General features: G+C 28.2%; 2 protein-coding genes across 4 annotated transcripts; one reads left to right on the forward strand and one right to left on the reverse strand.

The window, feature by feature from the left end:
• Positions 1 to 3,073: 3,073 nt before the first annotated feature.
• On the reverse strand, positions 3,074 to 19,337 carry LOC113560283. 3 transcript variants are annotated; one of them, XM_026966053.1, is made up of 7 exons: positions 19,267 to 19,337; positions 18,072 to 18,212; positions 16,379 to 16,519; positions 14,106 to 14,230; positions 13,273 to 13,493; positions 9,376 to 9,650; positions 3,074 to 3,912 (listed from the first exon to the last, which is right to left on the reverse strand). In XM_026966053.1, exons 2-7 carry the CDS (start codon positions 18,170 to 18,172, stop codon positions 3,603 to 3,605), a joined length of 1,173 nt encoding a protein of 390 aa, XP_026821854.1. In that variant the 5' UTR covers positions 18,173 to 18,212; positions 19,267 to 19,337; the 3' UTR covers positions 3,074 to 3,602. The 3 variants fall into 3 exon arrangements, with proteins under 3 accessions (XP_026821854.1, XP_026821852.1, XP_026821853.1); XM_026966051.1 differs by lacking the exon at positions 19,267 to 19,337 and adding an exon at positions 19,056 to 19,253; XM_026966052.1 differs by lacking the exon at positions 19,267 to 19,337 and adding an exon at positions 18,920 to 19,253.
• A 61-nt stretch (positions 19,338 to 19,398) lies between these two features.
• On the forward strand, positions 19,399 to 21,867 carry LOC113560284. Its single transcript, XM_026966054.1, has 3 exons — positions 19,399 to 19,748; positions 21,379 to 21,450; positions 21,554 to 21,867. Exons 1-3 carry the CDS (start codon positions 19,686 to 19,688, stop codon positions 21,803 to 21,805), a joined length of 387 nt encoding a protein of 128 aa, XP_026821855.1. The 5' UTR covers positions 19,399 to 19,685; the 3' UTR covers positions 21,806 to 21,867.
• The last annotated feature ends 67 nt before the right edge of the window (positions 21,868 to 21,934 follow it).

Genomic DNA, 21,934 nt, shown 5'->3' on the forward strand with positions numbered 1-21,934 from the left:
TTCAAGTTTTACATCATTATAGAGGTGAATTTCATTAAAAGTCACATCTTTATTCAACATATAATTATGCATATAATAAATAGTTTAATGTTAGGCCGTCTTAGGTCGAATCTTGCACAGTGTATACTTGTATAGTTATATAAATGGTTTGTCAAAATTTAGCCTCTTACATAATATAAATTGAGTTGTTGTATTATGTACAGTCGTTTCCGGTCCCTTTAAGTCGAACAAAGTCCTTTTGTGTTGTCTTCCATTTCAGACGTACAATATATATATATATTTATATTAAATACATATTTATTATATATTTTGTATTTCTATAATTATATGTAATAATATAATGTTTATATCCGGTAAAAATTATTTTTGTCGATAGAAAACCAATTTTATCACAATTAAATAGCTATTTATATTCGTAGACAATTCAAAATGTGTAAACGTGCAAAAAAATACGAGAAATTATGATACATAAATTAAATTTATATATTCATGCATATTATTTGAATTTCTGAAATATCTTCGGAAACTTATTAATTCAACATGCCTTGTATAGTTCTTAATATATAGATCACAGATGTCCAAGTAATATTATGTTATAAACAAAAGGTAGTAATATACCATTGAAAATATTATACCAAATGGTGCACCCCTGGAACCCTTACGTAGAATTTCTGATAAAAATAAATCACAATTGATTACTAAATGAAATTCATTTTTTTGATTATGATTATCGTTGTTTACTTAAAAAAAAATTATGCATTATGGTTAGAGAGATTTATAAAACACGCTTACCGCCATTTTTAATTTAATAATGCTATATCAGATATAAATCCACATAAATCGATAATGATAAAGACAAAGAATTGAGTGGATGTGATTCATTTGATGTTATAGTATTGTATTTTATATACTATTAATATCCTAGGAACATTAAATATAACTTTTTAATGCAATACTGCCGACTGTCGTCTGTAAAAATAAAACTTCGTATTTATTAATCATTAATTAAATAGTCGATAACTAATAGATACAGTCTGTGGCACAACCAGGAGTTAAGGGGTTGTAACCCTTCTTGAAATTTCTCCAAGGCCTAGTATAATAACCTATGTCTTATGTATATATATTGTAATAATTTAACCCCCCTCCCCTACAAATTATTTAAGTTTTTCTAGTTGCGCCTCTGAATATAGTGATAATTTATAAGCAACATCATTATATAATATATTATCAATAAAAGTTCGTCAGCTTACAAGTTATTTATAGTTCATTTGAAATTTGAATATTTATTCATTTAATATTACTTCGGGTAAGTGGTATTAACTAAAACATGTTGAATGATGTTTGTGTAATATCATTACGATCCGATTGGTAGAAAACTTTAGTCGGAATTTTATGATTGGTAAACTTTATTTGTCAGTTTGTCATTGATGGATACTTCAATATTGGACAATTGCCATGCTGGTAAAAGATTTAGTGCTTGGTGACTGGTGTATAGTAATTATTATTAATTGTAACTATAACATATTATAACCACGGCGTTTAGGATAGGCTTTTTTGCTACACAAATGACGTCTGTCCGTTTTCCCAGTTTTTATAAAATGCTTGATTGATCATTATTACAGCTTTAAATACTTTATAGTACCATTTAATTATATGAGTAGTGAGTGCGTTAGTAAAACTTTACTTTTATGTAAAGTGTAATATTTATTTTAATTAATATCATATGTAAATAATAAACATAGTAATTATAGTTATGACATTTTTATGTGTCTTTGATGACTAATACCCGAAAAAGGTAAACAATTTTTTTTATATACTAAACAAACGTTTTATTTGTTTAAAATTATATTTTAGATTCTGAACGAAGTGAAGAAATTATTGATATTACAATGATGCGTGTATGTTTTTTTTATTTGTCATTACCACCATTTGGGGCAGTAAAAATGTTTAAATTTTCAACCTTGTTGGTAGTCTTAGGTAGGTAATAAAATTGGATATAGTTTACATTTATGAGGAGGGTCAAAAAATAAAAAAAATTTCTAGTACTTTTTTCTTATTCATCAAGGGAAAAAATTGAGGAAAAACGAAAATTTTTACCCTAAATCAATTGTTGACAATATTGATTTGTTTATTTACTATTAAGTTATGACTCAAAAATGAATAACCGTAGAAAATTTAGGTATAATATTTATTTTATGTCCATGTTAAAGTTCTAAAAATATTTTGATTCTTTTTAAACTATTTATAAACGTGGGTAATTTTTGATTTTTTTGAGTTCTTTTTCTATAAATGTGGATAAAAATTATTTAGTGGGTCAATATTTTTGAACTTTAATTTAATATTCCTCATAAGTAGTTCATGTCGGAACTAACAATATCTAAAAATACTATCTCCACGCATGATCGTTTTTTGTATACAATTATATCATTGAATTCAAATTTAACACGACCATTACAGTGATCAATTCAAAATCTACTATATAGCAGAGAGCGTTAACCATTTGTCTAATTTTGTATTGTTTAAAATAATTTTTTTTAAATAATTCATTTTTTGAATAGTTATCGTTTTGTTATTGTGATTGTTTTGTATAAAATATAAGAAATTAAAATTATGAATTTAAAAATTCATTATTTTAAACTTCAATTAAAACGTTTTAAAAGTTTATGGTTTTTTTACAAAACCACTTATTTAAAACATTTTGCAATTTTTTTTTGAGAATTAAGTATAATTAGTGTATTATTTAATTACAAATAAAATATTAGTATTATATATATTATATAAATAATATATTTATATATTATCATTGATTATGAATAGTATTTATAATCAATGATATTACGTAAACGGTATACTAATATAATCGTATTATTATATAATATTTAAATCTATAAATTTGAAAGAAGACTGTGCTAGAGCTTGTTGAAACATGTCTCATTACTTCTTTTAGTATAGTCACATATCAATGTACTATATACGTGGATATTCAAATAATTAATCACAAAGTGGTAATTTACAACTAATATATTTACATGAAATGTATTACTTTATATTATAATTATTTTTGGGTCTAAAATTAAGGGAAATATTTTATAATACATTAAAATTGTTTGTCTAGAAAAAGTGTTAAAAAAAGTTGGTACTTTTAAAATAGTGATGAGTGTTCACTGTTAAAGTTTTGCATTTACTGTATACGTAACCTATATTTACGGAAAAACTGCCATGGCCAAAACTTCGATTTTGAATTTAATTAAAAGTAACTTTTTTTTTTTAAAAGTGTTCTTGGCCAGATCTTTAAAATAGTTCTAGATATGGTTTGCTTATGATTTGTATATTATTTTATATGTAATAACAATGACTATGTTTTATAAATATTTGTCGACATAGACTGAAGATATTTAGGTACGAATTATTTTTAAAAGTATAACATTAAGTGGTCTCGTGTCGCTACTCGGCGGGAGTCAATCTCTCCCTCACACCTATACTCATCTTTGCAACCTGTATGTTTGGTTGCCGTGTAATGAAGCTCGAGTTGTCCACCAATTACGTTTATTAACTTGAATTGGGTTTATAGAATTCAGGGAGCTATAATATAAATAGCACACTTAGCGCTCACGATATTTGCGCCAACGGATACCATTAGCAGTTACATGAAAGCTGTCTTGGCTGTTGCGATGAACCTTACGAAATGGGATTGTATTCACTGATCGCTTAGATCCAGCGATGGCCAGTTCGATGAGCATGACGGCAGTGGCGACAACGACAGATAAGCCGAGGACGATCAGCAGTCCACGTACGTGTCCGATGGTCACTCCGATGCTGTCGGCTTCAGTGAACGTCCAGTCACGAAACTGCCTAGACAGCCATTTCTTTTGCAAGTAGTCCACCACGCCGTTGGTGAGCAGCGACACCATTCTGTGCGGAAGACAACATTAGTTAAATTCAAGTACATATTGTACAAATAATATATAATATATACATTGACATGAAATCATTATATTATGTACTCACTGATAAATTATTTAAAAAAACGTCGTGGTTATAATTTCATATAGATATTTGCCAATGATAATAGAAAAAATGTATTTGTTGCTTCACTCGAAATCGTTATTTCTTAAGTTTTTATTATACAAAATAAAAGTGTACAAGTTTTTGAAGGTTAAGAAGATAGTTTTAAAATATTTTTTTTTAGTATTCCCTCCCTCCACTTCCCCACCCCAAAAAAGAAAATAATTATGAAAATGTATGTTACGTGTGACGTCATTCACAAGACTAATTTAAATTATCTGAATTAAAAATACTTGGGCATAACAAATCGGATATTTTTGGTGGTCTGGTTTAAGTATTTTGAGAATTGAAAATCGTAAACAACAATTATATAGTATATTATGGCGCGCGGTGTAAACTCGAAACGTATAACCAAGTGTCGTTGTAAGTTTAGTGAGTAAATGTTAAAAAAAAACTAGAGAAGTAATTTATATGTCGTATACCCTCTCCTTTCCCTTTAAATAAACCACCGTATGCGATGCGTGACTACAGTTATATTATGTACATAACAGTATACCACATTATATAGGGTAATCATAAATAGTTGTCATGTTTATTAAATCGATAACGGATTAGCCATAATTATTTATAATATAATAACCACAGTTTATTTGTAAACAAATATTTTAGAACAAATTGTTTGCCCAATAATTTTTATTGATGGTTACAACTGTTACCAAACTCTAAATCTTGATGACGTGCCAATGATTTATTAACTGTAGTACATTACTCGTTATCACACCGTTAAATAGTTGATAAGTAGGTACTAGGTAATAGATATACAATATTTATTTTGGTTAGTAATAACTATAATATTCGTACGAGTTATACATTGTTAAATAGGTGTAATACTTAAGTTTATAAATAATATTATATAATCGGTATAGAATTTTTTACATTTAATTTTCACTTGAAAATTCTATGCTTTCTGGTGAGTTTTGGGAAGCAAAGAAGAACGATAAGATCATGGCCGATTTCAGTTTGAAATCTCAAACGAACGGATCTGATAAAGGAGTAGGGCGGTAGGGTGTGTTGGCCAGTAAACTGCTAAGATTTCGATACTATATAACCTATATATAATATAATATAATATATACGGTCCAGCGTCACTGCAGCAGCTGCTTTAGACTTTCGTAATAATATATTATAATGGTGTGACACCGTGCATTATTACTATTATTGTAGTATATTACAAAGAAAAAGGAACGGAATCGACTGAATTCGATACGAAAAAGCACTAATACGTGTAATTTTTTTCATTAAATTATAGTTTTGAAGTGTATTAAATATTAAGCTTGAATAATTGTTCAATCTATTAAGCAAATTCATAAGATCGAAATTTAAACTACCTTTTAAACTGTTCTAATCTTTTATAATTAATTTCAAATGCGGTAAGCGAATAACTCAGAAGACAGAAATTGGATTCTATTAAGCCACTTCATTTGAATTTATTTGTATACTTAATAAGCCACTTATCAAATAATTGTCGCTTATGTCGTTTCTCACAGTGTTATTATTTGTTATCGGAATGTTTTATCGATTGTCGTCCGGATAGTGGATGGCTTCGGTGTACTACGTTTCAATAAAATAATAATATTACAATCACGCCGCGTAACTCTATCTGGCGGACGTATGAAGCCTAGCTGTAGCCTGGTATCAACAGCCGGGCGACGGATCGCGCTCGTTACTGCTCACGCGACCGAATTGGGGATGTTGCGACGACTAACGAAAGATGAAACACCCCGGTTAGGACTACCTACATAATATTATAATATTATTTTCTATCGGACATTTTTTATTTTCACGTGTGCGCGATCAGCGAAAAATTTGTGAATTCCCGTCGCCGGTACGATATTGTTACGTCGAGGTATATAGCAATGTCGTACAAAAAAAAAAAATGATATACGATATTTATTTCTCAAATTTTAAACAACAGTGGTTGTAGCCGTTTTCCGGCACCTCGAGACGTGTCCTCGTGGGTCGAGTAGGTTGACCGCATGCATATATAGTATAATACCATCATAGTACATTATATATATATATATATAGTATATAGTAGATTTATATAATATATGATATATTGTTTTTTGTACAAGACGCGCGCACAGAATAGTATTTTATTTTCCGAATAAAACGAATTGGGTAACTGTATATATATAAACCTATATATATATATAATATATTTTGTGAAATATAAATATTTTTGTTTTTCCTTTATACAGTTTTTAGTTTTTCACGGCCATATACTATTAATTTAGTATACAAACGCTTTATCTCTTAAATTTTTTGTATAATATTTGTTAAAACCATATTTTGATTTTCGGCAGATGTCTATAATTTTAGATTTTAAATTTTAATGCACGCGTGTTAATCATACGCGATATTGCACTGCTATTAAAACTTGCAGCGTATGTTATATTATATTACGTATTTATTGTAAACTATAGAGATCGTAACATAGATTGGATGAGTGTAGAGAAGGATGTACAGTCTTAAATATAATATAACGGGTATGACATAGACGAGAAATATATATCCTTCGTCGGCGGGATTAAAATTGTTATGGTTAATAAACTACAGTTGGGTTCGAATACGTAATTATATGCTTCCATCGAAAATCATTAAATTTTAAAATTATGATTAACTGTTATTGTTATTATTATTACGTGTTCATATTTTGGAAGTCAGCTGAAGTTTATAATAAATATCTAGGTATATATAGGTATAATATACTGTTCTAAGTTTCTAACGGACAAGGGTCTTTGTAGTCAAATCATTGTAATTAAAAATTATATGAATAAGCAAGTTTAATAACGTACGTGTTATGTGAATATCTAAACTTAAAATTTCCTGGAGTAAAGTCATTCGAATATTTCCTCCAGTATCAAGTTATAAGACAGTGTTGACATTGTCGTTAAATTGTACGAAATAGTTACATACACGTTGCTGTGTTAATTATTATTATTATAGGTAGATGCGGTCGGTGTGGTATTGATATACCTATTTTATTCAAGTATCATCTACATATACTTGTACATTATTTATATACATTTATTTAGGTTATATTATTAACTAATTTATTTAGACATATGATGTGATTCATATAAAGTATATATTTTATGGGCACTTTTTGACACCTCAAGTCATGGTGGAGTGGTAAACGACAGACGAGCATCAATAATTAATTCTGTTCGCGCTGCACCCTTATGTATAGATGATTGCAGGATAGGGACACTAAAATAATATGGCAGAATAATTAATTACAATGGCAGATGCATTCGTTGTATACTATTTGACAAGTCAGACTAAGTTTAGTTTTGTTTTGATTTTCTTTTGTTATCGCATTCCATTGTGTTTTAAAATACAATATGTGATACCATTATTAAGCAACGTTTAATTAGGCATTAGGAAGTATCTATAACATATCCATATTATATTATTATGGTGAATTTATATTAAATTATCTCAATTGTATTTTTCACGAAAAACAGTCAATAAACGATTACTTTGACAGAAAAAGTTGTTAAACAGTTAAAAGTCTGACATATAATATTTTTTTTTGAATTTGTTATTCACTACACAATTTATACTCATGCAAATGTTTTATAAATGGAGTTTTTCCGTCAATAAAGAAAAAAAAATATGGATAAGTAGGTAGCAAATGGCTGCTTATTCCTATAGAAGTATTACAGAGATTACAAGTCTACAACAATAATCATACCACGATTATACTATTATAATGATTAGGTACCTATAATATAGTTACAGTCGTCCTTAGGCCCAGACCCTGCATCTTGCACTTTTTAGTATGATTTTTTGGAGCTTGACTTATATAAGAGACTTAATTTATAATACCATTAAAAATTCTATATGTTTCATATAGAAAAATAGTAAAGGAATATGTTTTAGAAATAAAATATTAAAATGCATATTATTAAATATTTAAGATTTAATAAGTAAATAACTGTTGTTGTCAAGCATTATAATAGAATATTATGATAATAGGGTAAAATTGCAAAGGCTATTGAAATAATTTCAGAAAACCTTAGAGCTTTTATGTTGCATACACTGTTCGTTGTTTATTATTCGGTTCTCAGAGAAATGGTATCATCCCGTGATACAAAAATAAAAATATTTTAAAATTTGTTAATTTTGAATCAATCAATATGAATAGTAAGAAAGAAGGTGCTTCAAAGACACTTGTAAATATACATTTATGTTAGGTTTCACATCGGGCCTCACGAATCCTAGAAAATTCCCTTAACATGTTATATCGTATATTCAGCGTATATATTATAATTAGAGATTGGATGTTAATGACTTGCATTTTTTCCTTTGATTCTATAAAATGTTGTCTTGGCTAAAAATTAATTTCAAGCTTCCTTGATTCAGAATATACTAATTTTATTTTGCATTTTTAAGCATATTTAGCTATAAATGTATGCATTTTTTTGGGCAAGACTGTTTGCCTAAAAATTACCTTTCGCTTTTTGCCCAAATATTTTAAAACTATTTTACCTTTTCATCCGAGAATATTATAGCACTTGTTGACTACATTTTTATATTTTTTTATATTTAATTTTTGTTTTTATTTAATAATATTTTTAATACAAATCTATATTATTTTTTATTCTTAATACTATATTATAATAAACTAATAAATGACAAATGCTTACAAATGTACAAATATACAATATATTTTTGGAGTGTAATAAAATCTGTCTCTTCATCGTGGTACTCTCTGGGTAATGCTTAATGGCTTTATAAAACTAATTTACACAAATAAATAATAAAGTGAATCCCAAAGTGTATTATAAAAATGTGGTCAAATAATGCTATAATATTCTTGAGCTTAAAGGTAAAATAGTTTTAAAATATTTGGGTGAAAAGAGTCACGCCCCATTTTTTTTATATTTTTTCATATTATAATGTACAGGTCATATTTGGTATTTTTTGTACAATGTGGGGTAGTTTTCTCGAATTTGAGATTTTAAGAAAATTTGTTTAAAAATATAATTTTATTATTATTAGTAATTCTTATTGTAATAAGTGTTATTAGTTATTACTTATTAATATAATTTATATTTTAATTTTAAATTAGTTTTTAATGATTTCATGTATATATATATAATATTTGTTTTTACTTTAAATTAAACTTAAAATTTAATTGTTTACTAAATTTTGTTTACAAACGGTTTTTTATATTTTTAAATCATTTAGGTCCTTTTCTATATTTTTTAAGCATTAAAGTATTTTTTTGCGTAATTTTGGATACTTTTTTAGATCATCAATATCCTATCTCTAGTTATAATAGTATATAAATATACTTGCATCTCATTAATCATGGGTGTGTATGGCGATCCCTTGACCGTCAGCACTGACGCGTAAGCTACCGCATGACGACCGGCCACTGACATCACTCGACACCCATCATGGTGGCTCATAGCCCTGGCCATCACCATTGGTGTTTCCAAAACCAACAGAGCTTGATCACTGCACACCGATTTGGCCATCACCTCGATATCGCCGTACTCGTACTGGGGGCACGGTGGAACGTTCACCACTCCCAGCCACCGTTCCATTAAAAACGTATCCGTCTCGTTCGCCTGCAGATATAATATTATTATCATATATGATAATATGTTTATGTATAGGTATTTAACCGTAATACGAGTGTGGTTGTGTGACATATATCATAATATAGAGACAGATGTGTAATTAGTAGGGCTATGTCATTTTACAAGTTAAAACTAATATACAAAAAATATTATTCAAATTTTATTATTATACATTTTACATATTATTATTTATTTATTTTGCTATAATTGTTTTAGTTCAATCGTACTTAAAACAACTAAATTTTAATGAATATTACTACATATTAGGTGTAGTAATACATACTTAAAAATATATAATTATATATAATACACATAGATATTAATGATATTATGTTCTATTTAGATAAAATAAAAATTATTGCGTTAATTTTTTTTATAATAATAGGAAAAACAAAAACAAAAAGTCATGTTTTGATTAAAAACAATCGAATTTAACTTTTTTAGTAATGTTATTAAAAATACCCAGTATTTTAGTTATACATATGAAAAAAAATTAATAGTTAATTTAATTATAGCATTTAAATCAAATTATAAAAAAGGCAATCTAAATATTATAGTTAAAATTAAACTGTGAAAATAGTTGATGTTAGTGAATTCATTTTTCTATACCTCTATACTATAATAATTGTTAACATATTATGCATTATAACTTTATTTTTAATACACTTGCAAGGTTATGAAAATATAAGAGAGTTGAATAATATGCGTAAATCGATCTTTAATGAAACTACTGAACTGAAATAACTGAATTATTGAATAGAGCGATAATACGGATATAGTACTCAGAAATATTGACTGAATAAGTTTTATGCACCTACTATATATACGCAATGCAGTCATGTAATGTTAAATTATTACCATTCACTAACGCATCATATACCATTTATAAGTGTACTAATGTACATACCTATAATGGGTAAGTCAAATGCTTTTATAAATTAAAATATTTAAATTCCGTGTTGCAATAGTGTAATGATAAGGCCATAATATCCTTGAAATGCATCGATATTATATTTTTTATATCTTTCTCTCTCAATAAACACAGCTTTTATCATATAATGTTAAGAATTTATGTTATATGTTATTTTTCCATACGTATACGTAGAAGCATATCTACAGCATATCTAAGTATAGCGGTTTACTCACGACAATTTTTCCTAAATCCAAATTGAAAAATAAATATATATTTTTATTTTAAATTATACAGATTAATTTTATACTAATAAATATGTATTAAACAAACATTAATTATATGTTAGGTAACATACCTGTAATAATTATTGTTCATAGTGTGTTGAAAAATATATGTATTTACGCCAAATAAAAATTCGATATACTACAAAGAAAGAAGTTAGTTCGTTAAGTTTATTATAGAATTTTATAATTAATAAAAAAAAAAAATCTGCCAATATATTTTTGTCAAGTTTTTTTTTCACTTTTGTCTTTACAAATCTGAATCATATATACAGCTGTCAGTGGTCAAGCACTACTGAGAGACCTAATTTTTAATCGTTTTGAGTGCAGACAGGGATTAATTATTCACAGTCGCTTTTAACACTTAATACTTATTTTCGCAATACATTTTTAATGGACAAACTCCAAAATTATTTTTAACGATTTTAAATAAAGGTCGATTGTTCGATTTCATCTTGAAAACAATGAGTCCATGTCACTACGTACCTTGTATGCGGATTTAAAATTTAAAAATTTAGATAATATAATTTCATGATTATAGTGTAGTGTTCCCAATTCGATTTTCCTATTCAATTTTTTCCCAATTTTACTTTTCTCAAATCTTGTACCAATTTTAATATTTACTAAAACAAATTATAATATATATATCTATAATAATATAATATTATATTTTTCGTAAATTAACTTATATATATATCGTGTATTTTTCCTATATCAACTCATACTCATATTTATACCAAGTTAAGTGTATTCATTAAATAAAAAAGTAAAATAAATATTGTAAATCCACAATTTGCGATAATGAATTTTGAACAATCAATAATAAATGCGACGAAGAAAATAACTGGAGTTGAAATACACGTTTATTTATTTCATTTTTGTCAGTCTTTATTGTCGTATCCAGGCAGAATGATTACAGTCAATATAATATTCCAGAAAGTTAGCAATTCAGATGACCTGTGCTTTTGAATTTGTTCCACCATAAAAAGTAGTAGAAACATCTGATGATTTATTTGAATTAATATTAGTAAAATATATGCCAATTACAGAATATTTTGAGTAAATTAATTTTTTATAAACTAATAAATAAATATACAATAAAATAGCTACTTATATTTTATACAAGACAATATTTAAATATTTAATGGTAGATAAATTAAATTTTTGGGAGGCAAGCTGTAATAGTTGGAGAAGATGAACTGAATTCAGATTACTTCGAAAATTATGGAACTAGTACCAATTGTACTGTATAGTATTCCAACGATTTGCAAGAATTAATAAATTGTCAAAAATCTGGCATATCGGTTTCAAGTGATTGTCGGACGACAACATCCTAGCGTTTTTACATTTTTCATTGAACTTAGAAAAGAACAAGTCGACACTGAATGTATTCTACGATAATTAAATCTGGGACAAAATATAAAGACGTGTCCAATATGGTACGACTGAAAGTAAAAGAACGAATATGTAATATTGTTTTCAAGTATGACGAATTTGTTAATAGCAATGATATAATTTGCATGCATTGGTCATAATTTAAAATTTGAATACACTTTGACTTATTTATAATACTTTTTTCATTAAACTTATACATTTTAAAATTAGAAACAAATCATTTTTGTTACAGAGTAATATGAAAATATGATTTCGAGAAAAGTAACTTTTTAGAAAACTAGTATTATGAAATAGAACTTTTGGGAACCAATGGTATTGAGAAAAAGAGCTTTTGAAAAAAATATCGTGAAAAATAGATTGGAAAAAGTGTCACCTTACCCGGTTTCATTTTATTACTATCGTATTTCGTTATAAGTAGTAAGTGGCTTATATTATATATGTGGTAAGTTTATATATAATATTATTAATATTGTTTAATTACCGGGATTTATACCCGGGATAACAAGTTTTTTTTTAAATCAGTGTTGTTGTTAATTATTGAACGATTAAAAAATAATTTAGAAAAAGGATTTAACGCAAAAATAGCAGAGATATAGCTATATATAGTTATAAGAAAGAAACTAAATTTTACTAAAAAAGTAAGAAAACTTTGACTATGTATTATATACCGTTATTATTTTTTATTTATTATACTATTACGAAAAATGTATTATTGTTTTTACATTTTGATGTTCTTCAAAGTTGAATAACTTAACTTAGACTTCTCGGTTATATCTCACGTGAAATCTTATTTCTGTATAATATTATTTTATAATTATCAAAAACTAACAATGCGGCACTGATGCGAGGTACTACTTGGAAGTCACTTTCAATTAGTATGTATTATTCAAATGTATTTAAATTTTCGTTTTTCTTTAAATTGGCATTGATAAATTAAACTATTTCGAACCCTCTAAAAATCATAGGTGGCGGCGTCCTCTCAAATATCATCATAAATAATACAAAAATATAGTATAGTCACTTTAAACAGCAAGTATCCAAAGCTGTTGCGCCGCACGCACACCACGTGTGTTCGCAGCCTGGACAGCGATTCCAACGACGGGATGGCCAGGTCAGATTTGTCAACAGCCAACCGGGAAAACAGCACGGCTGAGTACGACGTGCTGATGCACAGCCCGAACAGTAACGTGACCCAGGATACAACGCGCACGGAACAGGCGTTGGTGTTGACGGTGTGAAGTCCTGCAAATAATAATGATTGAGATAGATTGTAATTATTGGTTATTATCGTGTGTATTATATATTTATATTATGATTTGAAAAATGTTTAAGATATTATGTTTAATTATACACTTATATGTGTGGTGTATCTATATATGCACAGTAAGTACAAAATATTTCATTATTTTTCTATTGGTCAAATAGAATCGGATATCGATAACTCGATATATTTTTAATAATTTTTATCATTAATTAATCATATATTTTTAAGTCTTGATTCTACAGCAATTCACAGACCAGGAAATGGATACGTATTAAAATATATGTAACAAAAATCTTAAAAACGTATGATTGAGTTTTGGTTTTAACTTATAAAGAGTCATGAGATAGACGACTTGGAGATAAAAACATTCCTTATTTTAGTACTGTACTCTTTATAAATATTTACATTTTTAAGTTGTATCACTGTTAATAATCATTGTGTGTTTAATGTTTTAGAAGCTTTGCAGTAATCATGGTCCACCACGCCAAAATCACCGTTTACGGCTTACCACCACATCGAACTATGTTCGTACGCGTGTTTTTAGTTTCTCACACATATAACATATAAGTTATAATGTACAACGGTCATACCTTGACTGCAAATCGACCCCCATACGATGAAGAAATAGGATATTAGGTTAGGAGAATCGGTAGCCGGTCGCTGCCACCTCTGCGGTTGTACCACAGGTACGTCATCCACCGGCGGAATAAAATGTCTGAAACACACAAATTATTATTATTGTATATAGGTACTAAAGAATATAATATCCCGTATTATTAGACACTACGAGCTACATGCCAACCTTAGAAAATTTCACCAAGTCATTAATTATCTGTTTTTTTTCCCATTTCTTCTTAAAAAAAAACATTGTGTAAAAAAATCTATGCTTACGCCAGTTTACTAAAAAAAGAGAGCAGATACTTAAAAACTATTGTAAGATACTAAGATCTCACGTTATTATACGAATAAGTATATTATAATGAAGTCATGTCATTCTTTCCAATCGAGTCATGGTAAAAAATGTATTGTTAACGTATACATGTTATATATTTAAATTTTCTGCTTGTTTATCGCAAATACACACGAACTGCAGGGAAATAATAATATTTAGAATTGATAATATTTTGATGGATGATCTTCCGAAGTAGGTAATAATAAAGGAAGAAATAAAAATTACGTATTTTTTCGCGGGAAAGTTTGGCAATGTCAACTGGGTTGGCGGATTTCACGCCCAAGCTCTAAAGTGTGCGGTAGGATTCTAAGATCCTGGTACAAAGCTCACGACCACCATGGAGGGGTGAAAAACGTTCAGTCACACACACATAAACATATACGCACGCACACATATATACTACGCTATTGATTTTACCCCTCTCTGATAATGCACGGGGACCCTACATTATACGAGCGCTTGCAAAGGTTACATTTGCATATTATTGTACCGGCTTGAATAGATTCGTCTTACTATATATTTTACATACAATATATACATAATATTCGTTTCAGCCAGCGAATCGTTTAAATCGAATGGCCGATTTGTTTTATTTATGTATGTGTATATATTATAATTAAACGTGATTATTCATAATTTGTAAATCATATAATACGAAATTCTCGAAATCATAAAATATTAGATCATCTTGAGTTATAAGTATACACGATGATTATTCAATCTGTTTATTCTCTCACAAGAATATATTGTTCACTTTTATAACATACACTAAGTGCTCTAAAAATAATATAAATTGAGATTATCTTTTATATTTTACTTTATTTAAAATTTTTAAAGTTTAAATGTGTCTAATATATATATATTACGGTCGCGCTTATATGATATATAGCACAAATATTTTATGAAAACGTTGTTTTTAGTTAAGATTATATTGCAATTAATAAAACCCCGCACGTGACAATTATTCTATAAAAAAATCCATTTTTTAAACCTCTCTCGTAAAGACATTAAAATAATATATATATATATGTGTGTGTGTTAACAGTACCTAATGTATTTAAAACTTAAATGTAGATATATTTATTCTTGGATAAACTAAATAACATATGAAAATTACAAACGGTTTATTTGCTTAAATTATTTAAAATTTTAATAAGATAATAAGTAAATATTTATTTGCCCACACATCTATTGAGGTCTTTATGGCACTACTAAAAATTACCATAAATAACAACAAAATTATTAATGATAGTTTTATTTTTATATTTTAATTACAAAAAATATTTGATAAAAAAAAAAAATAGAACTAATTAAATTAATTAATATAAGTTGTTCTTTTTATATCTATTCTCGCGATATTTTGAATATTTTGCGTATCATTTTAATGAGTTAAATTTGTTTTATTTTAATAAGCACTATTATACAAAATTATATAATGTTGAAATTTTGTAAAATCAAATTTTCTACAAGACTGAATAAATATTAATTTAAATATATAACTATAAGTATATAGTATACACAAATATATTTTATGTATTTATTATTATAAATATAATATTATCTAAACTCTAAAGGATAGGTATTTTTACCGTCAGTGAAAGGAATAAAAACGACCAATATTCGATTTGCTTCGACGGTCATAACTTATGAATATTTATGACTTGTAACTGCAATATATATATTATATTATAGGTTCCGACCTTTTCTCGCTCTATAATTATACGCAGACGGCAGTAGCAGTTATGCATACGTGAACGCAACTTACCTATTTAACGGAATACAATACTAAACAAGGTAATTACAACATGCAACTAAATATCATACGAAACATCCCTCTTATCGTTTGTAAATATTATTATATATTATTATTAATATTTGTGTTTTATCATATTCGACCATGACATTGCACACCTGATTTTCGCGACCAACCACATGCACACGACGATCACGAACATCGTCAACAAAAACGCTGCCCAAACTTCCGGACTCCAAGTCACCAAATACGACAGTGAAGTAGCCCGATTGACAGTGTACTTTGCGTACAATTCGTACCTGAAAGATCAAAACGATTCATGTAGGATGGTTCTATGCATTTTATGCGAGATTCGCATATGTCATGACTACGGTTAATTGTAGGTAATACAATTGTAATATTATATAATATATAATTCATATAATATAGGTTGATTCTTTTATGGAACAACACTCATTATTTCATTATTTAATAGTGATTTTAAAGTATATTTTTTACATAATTTCTAGTCAAAATAAAACCTTAATTAAAAAATATAAAATTTTTTAATATTTTTAATATTATATTTTTTTGAATGACAACATACATTTTTAATTTCATATTATAAATAAGAATATTTTTTGAAGTATTTTGATACATAAAAATTGAAATTAGGATGTGTAGTTTATGAGTTATAAGTGTTTAAAGTTTAGTTGAGCTGATTGGAGAGGTACGGAGATACCTCACAATATGTTTAATTACTACTCCGCTTACTAAAACTTAAAATATTATTATTATTATTTAATCTATGAACAACCCATCTGAATTTCAATTTTTATCAAAAACATTTATATATTTTAAAATAATGAGTATATTGTTCGATAAAAAAATTACCCAGAGTATGACGTATGTATTATGTATAATATTGTACATGGGTCTCTCAAATTTCTTATTGCAATTATTAACATTTTCATAGTTAAAATTAAATCACACTATTAAATTTGTCATTAATGCTAAAGTTTTTTAATTTTGTAATGCGCATAGATTTAGTATAATGTCTACATAAATACGAGTATGTACTATGTATATTAAAATGGGGTAATCAGATATTAATAATGCAAAAATAGTGAGTACCTATTATACTTTGTATAATATGTGTACAAAATAAATACAAAATCCTAATAATGTATCAAATTTGACAAAATTAAAGCGGAATACATATTATTAAGCAATTTTCAATATTTTTTCAAGTTGACTTGTGGCAGTAAGTATAATATTATGCGTATAGTAGTTTAATAGTACACAACTACGTGATTCGTGATGATAGTAGTTTACGTTTAGACGGCGTTCGTTATTTTATACTATAACGCTTTCGTGATTTTATGGTATTACAATAAATAATTCATGTAATATACTTGTAGCAGTTGTATGTAGGTATTACGTCATCCCATTGCAGTACAACTTGCGTAGAAGAAACGCGTAAATAAAAATATCGAGTATAATAAGTACGTTGAATGATGTATACTTAAAATAGAATAATTGTAAAATTTATGGCGATATAAAATATTGCAAAAATCGCACTTATATCTTAAATATTTTCTAATGAGGAAAGTTGTCAATTTATAATAATTTTCGAATCGATGGACGCTTGATGCACTGCCGCAGTTTTATATAAATAATTACATTACAATACCATACACGCCATTCTTGTGACATTTATCACATTTATGTATACTCTCAACCTCCAACACTAGCCTTAGTGCTTACAGGAGGTTGATAAATCATATATTTTTTTTGTTAAATTGTTAAAAAATATTAATTTCTATAATAAATGGTTTTTAATGAAAAAAAAAAAAAATTATAGTAACGTACCATGTTTTAAAAATCGGAATTGAAAAATCGAAATCCTGTACATCAGTAGTGGTGACAACGATCGGTACTAAGAGGACGTCACCAGTGTTTTCTTTCAACATTAATCTGCCTTTAATGAAGTCTCCACGTACATAATTACTGCTGCTCACCAAACAGATATATTATTTATATTAGTATAATGTACATTACATATCAGTATCATAATATCTGTGGAGGATAAGGGTAGATTATCCGCCTCCCCTTTAGAGCTAGACTATTTTTTTTGTACGTATTTATTATGATTGTATATAACTGTTGAATTGGCAAATAAGTATTAAATACAAATATATAATATAAATTACAAAACATATATCACTGTAAAAAAAAGCTATGAAGTTGATGATGTGAGACATGAGGGGTGCCCTCCGTGTCTAGTGCTGTAATAAAAAATGTAACCACCCCTACCTCTCATCACCTTTGATCGAGTCAAGGGCGGACACGCCCATTTTTCACGTTTTTAATAAACACTATAAATACACAGTTTTGAAATCGCGTACTTATGTACACGATTATTAAAATATGTACATATTCATGTACAGTATAATTATTATTAATACATCATAATTTAGACGTCTCTTTATTTTGCTCTCTCTCTCTCTCTCTCTCTCTTTAAAAAAAACTTTATTGAGCGTTTTGCGGTTAGTTACTATTATTACTGTTTTTGTGCATATATTTACACATATAATATTGTTAAATATTACTTACACCTACGCGAGTGAACGATGCATTATAATATTCGCATTAATTACACCTAGTCACAGCTATATATATATATATATATATATTAATGTGTGTGTGTGTATACGAACCAGTTGTCATAATAATAATGGCAATAATATGATCATCGCACAACCGCCGCGGTCGTATATGACGAACGAAGACGAATAGGTAGTATATCTGTAAGTAAATATAACGCGCTGTACACACACACACACGTTATATTACCTGTCGTTATTTGCTTGACATCGATTTATCGGTCTCGACGGAAGAAAAAAAAAATGGTAAACACCTCGTTTTACAATTTAAAATTCGCAAACACACGCGTGTATAATTGCTCGACGTATGTGACGCGCGGAGAGGAGGAATGCTATGTGTATGTATAATTATCACGTTTATGTATAAATATAAATATATATATATATAAATGTGTACGCACTCCGGTACCAGAAACGTGGTATACAATAGCGCTGTTCTGGCATTTTGTTTTTTTTTTTTTTTTTTGCTTTATGTTTTGGTTTTTACATTTTCAATGACACGTTTATTGTGAGTCGTACAAGTCGACATATTATAACCGTGTCTACGCGCACGCCGTGAAAACTGTCAAGCGCCATATAAATTTTCAATTAACCGCGTCGTTGTTTGTGCTCCTACCGCCAAAGCGAAGAAGACTTATCTGCCGCCGCCGCCGCCCTGTGTGTCGGCGTGTAATACGAGTGGATAATAGCTGGCGTATACCTTCGTAGCTATTACGTTTTCGTGAGATCGCCGTACGATTGTTCGTCGTCGTAGGTAATTTACAATATTATATTGTGTTGTACTGTCGTCGGGTCGGAAATCGCAGCGACGCCCGCCAACATGAGGGGACATTGGATTTTCGTCCTTTTGTGCTTGTCGTTTGTCGGAGAACTAGTGTTCGGCGTAAGTTGTCGTTATTCATAGGTATACAATTATGTTATACGTATAATATGATATGCGGTCACTCATTATTAAAATAATATAGTCGATAGTAATGACAAAGGTATACCTGTACACGGGTAATAGTATACTTTAATAATATACTCTGGTTTACGGACTACGAGTAGTAGGTAGGTATACGTAACCATAGTTCATATATTTTTTGTAAATTTTGCTACTACACACTTAACCATTTTTTTTTTAGCATATCTAGACAAACATCTTTTAAGGGTTGTAACTATTAAACATAAGCTTTCTATTGTCTATTTGCCATTTGCTACTGCACACAAAAATAAGGACTGTAACGCATAGTATGGGCGATTCACGCGCGGCCACGCTCGTCGACCCGATTTAATCCAGTACTTAACAGTGCACTTTTTCAAATTACGATTTAAATTGCCTGTATAAAGATCATAATATTATAATGTTAATTTCTACTTTCTATGTATAATTATACTAGGTAATTAGTAATCTTTAGTCAAACGTCTATACCTACTCTATATTGCATTATTGCCTGTTATTATTTGGATTTTTAAAAATAATAAAACTAATGCAAGTACTTACTAGGTACCTATACTTATCGATTTATAAATTGTATATGTTAGTACATCATAACCTAAAGCCGGAAGGTCTATGCTCATTGTTCAAATTCAAAAATTCAAAATTCTTTTGTAGTGTTATAGTTCAATTTTTATAATAGGTATACTTACCTAGTTGCGTAACTAGAAAACTAGGGAGGGGGAAAATAATTTATTCACCAAAATCAAGAAACAATAACCTAATTGTTTGTTTTTACACAAGTTTTAAAAATGATTTTATAACTTAGAAACAAATCGTAAGTACCCATATCCTTAAATAATATTAAGTAGGAACTAAGAGTTAATTAAAAAAGGTGCTGTAACATGCTAACGAAAAAATAGACGCTATTATGATAATTCTGTACCTAATCATGATTCATGAAATAATATTTTTGGGATATTTTTGTAACGTATTTAATGCGATAACGTTAAAAATAGTCAACATGTATTGTAGAAACGTGAAAAAATGCGATTTAATGCAATAATTTGAGAAAAATAAATTGTTATCTCATTAATATACCTATGATGTTAAATGTATTGCATTCTTTTTTTGTTTCAGAAAATTAAAAGATTACCATTAATGGTATAACTGGGAGAGGGGGTAAAATTATACCTATGTCTATTTAAAGTTACCTCTCTACAATTACGCCGTTGCCTATACTTTCTAAAAAATAGCAACCAGTAATTTATAAGGAACTCTACTCAATCGAATTTTTGTGTCGATATTTCTATAGGTATACCATTATTTTCGCATAAATCATTTTCTTAACGATTTACATGGAGATTCTTATTTGAACAAAAAAATTATATTGCTCAGTACACTCTTTAAATGCAGTTATTTCATTCATATTTGAAAATATGGTTTTTAGGAATAACCGCATAGGTTTGCTTTGAAACGATAATACTGGAGTGAACGTACTTAACGAATTATTCTCAGAACGCATCATCTATATACACTAAAATTTGATTGTATGTCTGTATGATATTTATCTATAATTGTTTACGTTCTAATTTAGAGTTTGTTTCCTCCAATTCCTCCGAACGGTCAAAATCCATCGCAACCAGAAAACGTGTCTCCACAACAAGAAGTAAGGAACGTGTATTCTTAACTGTCTTTGCAGTTTTTTTATGTACATTTTAAAATTTAATGTACATAGTCTAGTATTAATCATAAATTGAGTATGATTTAAGGTCAATTGGCCATTAAACAATTTAGCTACACCTGAAGTGATCGTCGTCGGAGAATCCACGCTTAATACCAGAGGTCTTCACATGGAACAAACTAGAGACAAGCCGTTGGAAACCAGTTTAAAAGCCGAAGAAATATTACCAAAAGCTATTGTTATTGGAACTGAACAAAAAGCAGTCGGTGAAATTGTAACCAGAAATAATGCAGAAATGGAAAATAAAAATCTTCGACCAATAATAATTGATAACAATTGATAACATAATACTTGATCCATATAAACATAATGTACAATTTTTCAAAATAAATATTTCATTATAAATATTAATCATTACTTAAAATTGGAGAATGAAAATATATATTAATTGTACCTGATTTCCAGACGT

Source organism: Rhopalosiphum maidis, chromosome 1 (assembly GCF_003676215.2).
Source record: "Rhopalosiphum maidis isolate BTI-1 chromosome 1, ASM367621v3, whole genome shotgun sequence".
NCBI lineage: Eukaryota > Metazoa > Arthropoda > Insecta > Hemiptera > Aphididae > Rhopalosiphum > Rhopalosiphum maidis.